The sequence below is a fragment of the Solanum pennellii genome, chromosome 4 (assembly GCF_001406875.1).
Source record: "Solanum pennellii chromosome 4, SPENNV200".
NCBI classification, from domain to species: Eukaryota; Viridiplantae; Streptophyta; class Magnoliopsida; order Solanales; family Solanaceae; genus Solanum; species Solanum pennellii.
In genome coordinates, this window is record NC_028640.1 from 26163896 (window position 1) to 26174817 (window position 10922).

At 32.3% G+C, this 10922-nt stretch overlaps 1 protein-coding gene across 1 annotated transcript; it reads left to right on the forward strand.

The window, feature by feature from the left end:
* The first annotated feature begins 3732 nt into the window (after positions 1 to 3732).
* Positions 3733 to 8046, forward strand: LOC114076757 (homeobox-leucine zipper protein ROC8-like). The gene is made up of 4 exons (XM_027916195.1): positions 3733 to 3846; positions 4484 to 4601; positions 6313 to 6486; positions 7883 to 8046. The coding sequence occupies exons 1-4, from the start codon at positions 3743 to 3745 to the stop codon at positions 7922 to 7924; spliced, it is 438 nt and encodes a 145-aa protein (XP_027771996.1). The 5' UTR covers positions 3733 to 3742; the 3' UTR covers positions 7925 to 8046.
* Positions 8047 to 10922: the final 2876 nt, after the last annotated feature.

Sequence of the window (10922 nt, forward strand, 5' to 3'; positions counted from 1 at the left end):
GATAATCATCGAGGAATATGTCCAAGAATACAACCCCTCCAGCAAAACTATCGAAATTCAAGATTTAGCTATTGCAGATTTCCTCTTAAGAACAATAAAATTTGACCTAATTGTCCCCACATTCAATCAAACATAATTTATACATGACTTCGACGACAACATGAAATATTAGATTGTTGGACAACAAAAAGTACATATGGTAGCTCTTCTATAAATTCTCATAGCGAGGTGGTACATGTAGGACCACTAAAATACTTTCGAAACTCCAAGAAAACACCAATTATGTCATTCAAAATAATCACTCTTCCCAATATCCCCAATGAATCAAGAGATTGTCGCATGATTGGTAAACCTCATATATCACTAGAGGATCACCTATAAAATAAAAAACACGTTCCATCATAGCTAGTTCATCACACTCACAATGATGTACAAAATGAAATATATCATCACGTAAGAATTTATCGAATAACACTAAAGGTTTTCCTTTTATGAGTCGATACAAACCATTTTCATTAACTTGGATCAACATACTTTTCACATCCTTCGACTGAAACCAACACTCTTAATACTAAAAACTGTCATAATCTTTCCTACCATTGACCTTACTTTAGACCAACACATTTTAAATGAAAACCTTTAGGTGGTACTTCAACAATCAACAATAAAACTTTACCAACCAACTCAGGTGTAATTCCTTTCTAATAGTTTTAATAACCAATCTGACGGACTTGAGACACTATTACCTAGTCAGAACAAAATGAATGAAACACGCGTCCGTGAACCTAATTATCTACACCTATAAAGATATATGTTAATCCTAAGCAATAAAATAAAAGGATTCTTGCTCACGCCTCTCTCTAAAGGCTCTACTACATCCCACAATTTTTCTTCATTATGACTCTAGCTCTTTAATTTCTATTTGAATGATGTCCCCCCATCTCTTAAAAACTTTCCATACAACCCCGTTACTTGATTAATATTAGAAAACCACATCCTTAGATACTCGCAAGTCATAATTACCACACCAAATTCACGTAGTCATATTCTTATTATATAGTTGCATTCCACAACAATCCATAACACATTCTTACTACTATTACGCTTAGTCAACCTTGACTATCACTAAAAAGTCAACCTTGATGATCAAGTATACCCATCAAATTCAAAGGGCCAAGGCCAATTTTTATACGCGCTTTCTTACTATAATACTACAATTACCTTCACCCAAGTATACTCAATGTGACTTTCTTTATCCATTAGCTTGTCATTCCGGTATCAATTCCATCTTTTATGGCTTAATATAAAATCACCAGCCCTTATACTACCCTCCTTATTTTTAAAAAACAAGACAAGATCACCCTACAAAGAAATACTAGGAGGAATGAAATCTTTATCAAGAAGACCTTGGATTTGAGCTTTAAGCGCTCTCAATTCTGACACTACAGAAAAAGTTTCCATAGAGGGAGGATTCGACCTCAACATCCCAAACATGAGCCAATTACACCAAAAAATCATGCCCTTTCAGATTCCTAGCCCGAATTAAGAATATGAGCTTAGCTCGCTTAGGCTTGTACACCCCTTCCCACTCTAATAATTCCATACCGGGATCTCTAGAGTTATCGACTTAGCATTATAATTAAGCCGGTATAATAGCGAGACAACCACGTCATGCCTGAGGTTATATCAAATCAATCATACCCAACATAATCAAATCAACCCAAGTCTGAAAATCTATAAACACAACAGACAAACACGATACACATGGGTAACTACGACTGACTCTTCAACTGTGGTAGAAACATGGATGGGGGCATCAAGTTTATCATAAACCACATCAAATCCCAAGTCAATTGAACTGAAATGTACAAATAAATAGAACCCATATAAAACAACACACTAATCATTCGACTACAACAATTGTAATACTTGTGATAAATACATCCGACCCTCATTTTCAAGATTTTCGACAATTTTAACACACTTAATAACTTATATTTGATTGCTGAGCACTAAATTAGGTCGCAGGGGTTATTTTGGATCCAATTTAGGGTCTTATCGGATAGTTTAGAAATTACGGGACGCAAACTAAGGTTCTGCCTCACCTCATCCCACTCTAGCGGTCCCGCCCTGGCAGAAATAACTCCGACGTAGCAGTTAAAGTAGAAACAGAACCCGACCAAGGTTGTTCAGGGGTTCTTCTCTTTTCTAAAGTTTTCCCTAAGCTCCCCATTATTACCATACAATTTCAAATCAATAAGCAATCCATGATACGCGATACATGAACAAAATGATACTTATTAATTCAGCACCAGAACCCACACATCCCCAGGATACACTACTCGAACGATCCGTAGTTAATATCTTCTATACTCAAGTATTTACAACTTGCATAACTTCAACGAAGAGGCCAACATATTGTACATATCAAAGTTCATGCATAAATTTTTTGTGCCCATAATCACTTCATCACATTCAAGCAATTACAACTTCACATTCGCAGTTAATTTAGACAACTAAAAGAACGCCTTCACCTTTCCAGTTACAACTCGCATAGAGTCCAATTTCTTTAATTAGCTCGTTCCATAAACGACCATTAGCCATGCCTTAAACAGTTCGTAAGTCCAAATGTCAATTGGAAACTTCTCAGTTCGAATTAACTTGCTTGTGTTCCATCTAGTCCACTTTGTTTAGATACCAATTGGAATCGGTAGATACCAATTGGACTCAACTCATACCACAAGCGACAATAGCAGCTAGCGAGCTCCATAAAATTGCTAATTTCAATAACAAAACTTGGTCGAACCCAATTCTTAACCGCCTCATTCTTTAAATGATGGTAAGCAAACATTAAATCAATCCAAGAGAATACAGATGCACCTTGCCGTTGGTAAAAAATGCCATCTATCCGAGGCAATGAATACTTGTTCCGAATGGTAACCCTATTCAACTGTGAGTATACATATCCCCTTTTGCTAGTGATGGTGAACAATTAAATTAAAAACACTTTTAAAAAGTTTGGTCAAATACTAATTCTTCTCAAATATAATTTTTTAATTTTATTAGTCAAACATAAACGACTTCTCACCAAGTATAGTTTTGTAAAACACTTTTGGAAAAAGTTATATTTCAAAATAAGTTAGTCTTAAAAGATTGATCAAACAGATTATTAAACATGACATGGAGCTTCTTGTCATAGTTTTAATGGTAGACTCACTAATTAAAGAAATAAGTTAATTGAAAGAATCACTTAGAATAATTAATAAAATTATTTCCATGTTAGGACATCATAATAGGATTAAAAAAGATAAAGATTTTTCTACTAAAAAAACATAATTGTGTGACTTTTAAAGAAAAAAGTCATAGTTAATTTTCCATTTATGAAATTTGACATATAAATGCACCTTGTATCGACAAAAAATTAAAAGCAAGCCATATATTCCAAGTTCAAATTATTATTATTTTTGAAAAGAAAAAAAAAGATCGTAATTCATATCAAGTCGAACTTATTTTCTATTATATAAATAGACAACTTTCTATCAAGTTATAAGATATCTCTCTATCTCTGTTCAACAATCAAAAGGTGGGTAAAAATCTCTCCTATATATTTCCTTTTCTATGATTTATTTTGGTTGTTTCTTATATAAAATGATTAGGTAAACAAAAAATCAAACATGTTATTGATTGAATTTTTGTGTTCTTTTGTCATTTTATTTCATCCAAAAGGAATTTACCAAATAAAATGACAAATTCACGAAATAAACATGTTGGGGATTCATCAACCTCTGCAAAAAAGCAAAGCAAGTGCGTTCGACACACTGTGGAACAAGTTCAACTGCTTAAAGAGTAAGATCAATTTTATTTACAAACAAAAAAGGAAATTGAACCTTAATATATGTTTAATTTTTGTGTTGCTCGTTTAAAACGATTATGTTATTTTTCTAACTGATATAACAAAAATTATTATCCATATAATAATTTATCTTTTTATGTGTGTTTTTTTTTGAATTAATTTATGTTTAATTCTTATTTAATTTATTGTGTTACTTTTTTTCCATTGTTATTTATTAAATCCATATTTGTCAAAAAATCTAATACGTTCTATTTTGCTAATCAATGTTTCTAATTGAGTTGCTAAAATGGTCCAAAATAGGTTATTTTTCTAGTTCATCTACCCCATATATATGCATCATTCATAAATGAATCAATTTGTTCTTCATTAATAAATTTAGAATAAGGCTATGAGTTTCTTTAATTATAATGTTTATCCTTTTTGCAATAAAACAATGAACCCATGGTTGGTGTTTGTTACCTTTTTGGGCTCAACAAATTTAAATTCCCATAAAAAAGTTTCACTAATCAAATTTTTATTGAAAAAAGCAGGACATGAACCCGAGGTCTTTTGTTATTTCATTTTTTAGGCTTTATATTTCTTTATAAAATGGTTATTAATGGTGCTTTTTGGTTGAATTTTGAGATGAAGATTTTTGAAGAAATGTCCTCATCCAGATACGGACCAGCTAATTGAAATTGGTAATGAAGTAGGGCTTAACCCTAAGAAGATCAAGACTTGGATTTGTAACAATAAGATTAAAACAAAGGTATTTTAATTAATTAGTCCTTTTTCTATTAATTTAATTCTATTTAATTAGTGTATTATTATTATTGTTGTTGTGGTTGTTGTTGTTGTTGTTATTTTTTAATTTTACACAATATGACCAATAATAATTTGTATTTTTGTTAGATTATGCAAGAATCTAAAAAACAAATAACTAGTTAAAAGTAGGGTTATCTCCATGAAAAAATTAGTGAAGCTCTTAACTTAGACCCCCAAATTTCTTATCTACATTTTGTAGTTTACTGAATGTGTGATTCGATACAAAAATTGTCCTCTTCTTTTAATTGGCACACTTATTTCTTCGTTCTTTTCAAAAAATTTTCTATCTATGTACTATCAATTCTATTATTGACAATCTCACTTTGTAATTTTTAAATCATGTATGTATTTGTCTTTTTGAATTGATCAAAAGATTTTGACGAAAGTCCTTTGCATTGTTAATAAATGAATTTTATCAAAGAAAATTAAGTATTTTCATTCGGCCTCCAATTTGATTGAGGTGCAACTCATTAGAACCAATGCTAAAATCATGTAAAAATTATTTGAAAGACATGAAATCCCTAAGGAGATCCATAATTTATCAAGGACTTAATAAATGGACAAAAAATTATATTTCTATTTTATTTTGAGAATTCAAAGTTAAACAAAATCTTATTTTATAACTAAGAACTAATGATTTTCCTTTTTGAATTATTTCATGAATGAAAGAATCTTGGAGCGTAGGTGGTGACTAAACAAAGTGTAGGCTAGTCAAAATGATTTGAAATAAATAAATGAGAAGATCATTAGTTTTTTGGGACTCATGACTTTGAGCTAAAATTGATCACAACCCAATTTCCCATCTCTAAAAAATTTAATTCGATTAGTTTTTTCTTGTTATTTGCTTCATTACCAAGCAAAGTGGCTTTTCTTTAACTGTGACTATGTTTAGATCTCAAACATTTTCTTAAGAAAATATTTTAACAAGACCTTTATGAATAATTTGAGTTTTATACTTAGTCTATAGAAGCCAACATTTTTTAACATGCTACCTTTAGTTGCGTCAAAATTGATCCCCGTGAAAATACTTAGTCTCAAACATGAATTATTTTTTCACCCATGTAGAAATCGATCCTATAAAATATATATTTCACAAGAGGAAGAAGATGTACGTTGTTCAAAATATTGGTGGAAATTTGATGTTTTAAGCAAAGATGGAGGAAGAAAATAGTTTTCACACATTTCATAACAAAGTCTTGGTAAAAAATTTGGTCCTTCAATTATTATCAATTTCTAATTATAATACTTGCAATGTCTAACTAAGCACATAGATCTTTACTTAATTTGAATGTACATTTTGAATCCTTTTCTTGTGACTGTTCACAAATTTAGTAATTATTGATCGCTCTATCACCTAATTACATGTGTCATTCTGTTTCATATTTGATGGTAAATAATTTTGGAAGTGCTTCATATGATATATATCTTACATAAAAAAGATTACAAATGCATTTTTTGATTAGTTAAATGTAAAAGTTATTCGTCAAATGTCAGAAGGAGGAAAGTCAAAACGGACTTATACTTTAGGGTAAAAAATGCTATTATCCTAGCAACTATTAATTTCACTCTCTTTCTACATTATATATATATATATATATATATAATGTGTGTGTGTGAAAGAGTGAGATAAATATTTGTCATATGTATTTCTTCAGACACAAATTGAGAAATCAAGCAACAAGACTCTCCGGATAGAAAACGAAAGAATTCGTTCTGAGAATATAGCAATGAAAGAGGCAATGAAGAAAATTATACGCGCACAATGTGATTGTGAAAGAGCAAGAAATTTAGAAAATTTGAAAGCAGAAAATCAAAGGTTGACAAATGAGGTAAACCTTTTGTTTATTCTCTTTATTTTTTTCCTTGGAAAACATTACTTATATGTATCAGAGATAAATTTAGTGTTCTTTTTTTGCATGAAGAAAAGTAAGCTTGTAGAAAAAAAAATCATTCTTAGAGAACGAGTTTTCGGGTAGTCTTAAGTAAAGTCAGTACATTAAAAAATGGGTATAAAGAAAATTCTCTGCCACATTAATCCTATTGACAATCTTGATAATTCAATTATAAAAAATATTTGTCTTTTTTCTTTCGCAAATATAAAAAAAAAAAGAAAGAAGAAAATTTATGCTAAAGAAAACTAGTAGCCTCCCTTAGACTATAAACTATATATTTGGGAAGGTCATAGTCTTCGCTGAGAAGTTGTCTAGGTACCTTTGTCATACATGTAATTTCCTTTAGTACCTTATTCATAGAGTTAGTAAATAACACTAGGCCATAAACGTATGCAAAATTAAAAGGGATGGGCTTTTCATTGAATAATACTAACTAAAGTCATTTATGGGTTAATGGGAAACCTCATTAGAACAGTCAAGTCTCTTTAGATTATATCTATCTATCTAATTATATCTATCTATATTATTTTAAAAATACGAACTCCATAACTTGAATGTTACATTACTATAATATATAAAATCTAAAACACTCAGTTCAATATATCTTTTATATTTTATACTATATTATATTAAAATCATACACCTTTTAACATTGAACAAATGTGTCTTTTGATAGGTCACGATAAATATATGTTTATACTATCCTTTTTAATCTATGTATGGAGGATTTTAATGCGCTCGATATTTTTACTCTTTCCCCTTGATTTTTTTATAATTATTATTATTGAAATGAATATTTGTGATATTTTGTGTGTTTTCTCCCTATGAGACTTCTTTAATTATATTTTGTATAAAATTTTGTATTTATATTTTGACTAAAAATATTAGTTCAAATTCTTGAACTTTTAAAATATTTATGTTATTGTCTGTTTAGTATGACATGTGCGTGCAACACTCATGTTTTCGAGAATTAATATATTATACTAAAAGTGAAAAACTCTAAAGTATGAAATTGAATTACCATTTCACCATTGAACTAAATTAAAATGTTATAATGTCTAATTAACTTAATATCAAATAATGATTTAGTATAAAGATGAGAGCTTTTTTTTTTTTTAGTTTTTGTACCGATATTGTTCATAATAATGTTGTTACAATAATCAACTACACAAATAGATATAAGTAGAATTAATTTTCTACAATTACTGCAGGCTATTCAATATTTTTGTTGCTTCCAAAGTTCCTTCTTTTTCATTTCATGTACATATTTAATGTCGTGGTGTTCCTTTAAACTTCTATAAATGTTCCAAATTTAACGATCGAACTGTTGCAGATTCTTTGGTATTCTATTCTGCTAGGAGGAGAAGCTTTCTAGAGTCACAACTACTCGTGGAGTAGACAAGGGCATGAGTGACCTTAGTAATGTTATTATCCGGTAGTTTTAGCAGTACAATGCATTTCATAATTTGCAGTGAAATCTTTTTTTCGTCTATATATATTGCCTTAAAATTCTTAAATTTACTGTTTTCTTAGTTTGTTGAATGGTTTCACATTATATTGATAGGAATTAGTTTTGTTATAAATAAAAATGGCCAATAAACTTGGCATTGAGTTTCAGGGCTGTGTTTAGATTTTCAGTAGTAACTTGCCATTGTTTGATATGCTAATCCCACATTGATTGGCAAACCCACTACGTAGTCGATAGTGATACACTCACATTTTGAGGTAGGAATGGACATCCTCTAAGTCACACTATCACTCACATTTTTATGTAGGAATGGACATCCTCTAAGTCACACTATCAGACCGCTGATACTCACACTTGACATGTTGGCAAGTCAAGCACTTATCCATAAACTCCACAATATCTCTCTACATACCGCACAACCATTAATGTTAGACTCAAATCATGAATCTTGGCCTCTCCTGGACAGTAAAGTACCTCGAACAATGTGATACCATCTTAGGCATACAAATCCTAACTCCAATCCTCACCACTCCCTCAGAATCAAGTGTCACTTTCTTAACTTCACCCTTCAAAACCTTTACAAATAATACACCACTTCTCATCATCAAAATGTCTCTCTCTAATCTGCTTAGTCAAAGAAGACCGGGTCTCAACAAAGGCAATAACACCACCATCCTTTGAAATCTGAAACCGGACAAGAGTGTTGGCTAATCTCTTAACATCCCAAAATGATGGTCTCTCATCCACTCATATCGAGACAAGACTCCCATGCAACAAGTCTTCTTACTCAGTGCATCTGCTACAATATTGGCCTTCCATGGGTAATACAACATAGTCATGTCATAGTCCTTCGAAAACTCAAGCCACCTATGGTTCCTCAATTTCAGATCTCTACGATAAACATATACTGAAGGCTCCTATGATAGATGATGACCTTGCAATGAACACCATATAAGTAGTGACGCCAAAACATAAGCACTAAGACCACTGTTGCCAACTCCATGTCTTGGTTAGGATAGTTCTTCTCAGAGTCTTCAACAATCTAGAAGCATAGGAAATTATTGTAAACTTTTGTATCAATAGTCCACCTAGATCATGTCCTGAAGAATCGGAATACACAGTAAAACCCAAACCTCCTTGGGTAAAGTCAACATAAGAGATGAGGTCAATAAAGTTTTAAGCTTTGGAAAGCTCTCCTCACACTAGAACCCCAAACTCTTCAAAGTCAATCTTATTAATGTGATCTCAATTAATAAACCCTGCACAAAACTCCTGTACTATCTCCCCTACCCCACAAAATTATGAATCTCAATAGGAAAAGTAGGTCTTGTCCAACCTGTAGCTGCCTCAATCTGGCTGGATCCATTCTAATACCCTCATTAGGCACTATGTTTCCCAAGAATGCCATTAAATCAATATGGAATTGTCAGTTGGAAAATTTTATATAGAACTTCTTCTTCTTCAACTTTTGAAGCACTATCCTCAAGTGGTGAACATGATCCTCCTGAGTCTTGGAATACCTAACATATAATTCATGAATACAATCACAAAGGAATCTAAGTACATGTGAAATACTCATTCATAAACTCTATAACATCTCATAACCCGTAAGACCCAAGAATATGCTAAGAAACAAAAATTTATCACTTTAGAAAAGAAAAAGGAAATTCAGAAAATCTCCTAAGTGTAAAAAGTGAATTTTTGGTCATTTTCAAATGGCTATAACTTCTAGATTAGGATGAGTTAGAGTCAGTTCTTTATATGGTTGTAATGCCCTTGGAGATATCTTTCCAGCACCGTCAAGTTTGTGCATTTTTGATATCGTATGAGGGAGATATGCCTATGGAAAGTTGGGTTGTTGGATTGAGGAAGGTCACAACCCGGATTTTAGTAAGGGTAAAGTGGTCTTTTCACCCAACTATTTTATAATTCATTTTAAAAGTTTTATAGGGGTAAAACAAAGCCTTAAGTCAATTTTAGAAAATTAGAATACGCTTAGGGCTTGGGGAAAAAGAGAAGAGAAGAAAGAGAAAGGAGGAAAGGCCAAGGATTCATCAACAACGCCAAGATCTTCGAGTGAAATTCGTCGGTGGTGATCCCTTTTATGGTATATAGGATCTTTTGTGTTAGGTTAATTCACCCACACACCACATTGGTTTCAATTAAACAATCTATGAGTTGATTTCATAATATAAGTTATGTTCTTGAAGAAAAGTTTTGAATTCTTGTTGATTGAATTATTGGCTACAATGTTGGTTGAGTTCTTGTTTCTCCGGGTTATTTGGAGTTGAATTCAATGGTTATTGAGAGTACCAGTAGTCCCGGGTATTTGATAAAAGAACTAGGAAGGCTTGGAGGGTTTGGAGATGAAAAAAGAGTTAAAAAATTTGTTAGACGCATCTGGGTAGGTGCAGGTGCGCCGCGCCTGTAGTGCGCCAGAATATGGCCTCAGTCTACAGAGGCCTGGTGCGGCGCACCAGCAGTGTGATAGAAAAAGGCCTCAATCAATTGAGGTTGGTGTAGCGCGCCACTGATATACCGTGGTTACACGGTATTATTAATATTTTTTCCTTAAGTTTAGTGTGTCCAAACGCCTTTTTGGGCTAATTTTTATATAAGTTTCTCTTTGTTTTGCAGGAAATCTGTCCAAAGATGAATGCGGAGATTTTGAGCGAAGAAATGCAGAAGAGACCACCTACGGAGCTTATGGCGGTCCGTCGTGCTTGTGACGGTCCGTAGGTGGCAGCGTAGTGCAGCGGCTGAAAGAAGATGGGGAAGTCTGACCAAGTGTGGGGTTACGAAGCTTGTGACGGTCCGTCGTGTCTATGACAGTCCGTCTTGCAGGTTCGTCATGAAGTTCAGAGAAGTAATCCCAGTACCCATATTCCAAGAGTTGATGTGTTTT

What these genes read in the sequence shown, in the direction of transcription:
- LOC114076757 (XM_027916195.1), top strand. Translation starts at nt 3,743, where the DNA reads ATGACAAATTCACGAAATAAACATGTTGGGGATTCATCAACCTCTGCA. An exon ending in CAAGTTCAACTGCTTAAAGA is followed by an intron (nt 3,847 to 4,483) that starts GTAAGATCAATT and finishes TTTGAGATGAAG; the next exon opens with ATTTTTGAAGAAATGTCCTC. An exon ending in ATCAAAGGTTGACAAATGAG is followed by an intron (nt 6,487 to 7,882) that starts GTAAACCTTTTG and finishes GAACTGTTGCAG; the next exon opens with ATTCTTTGGTATTCTATTCT.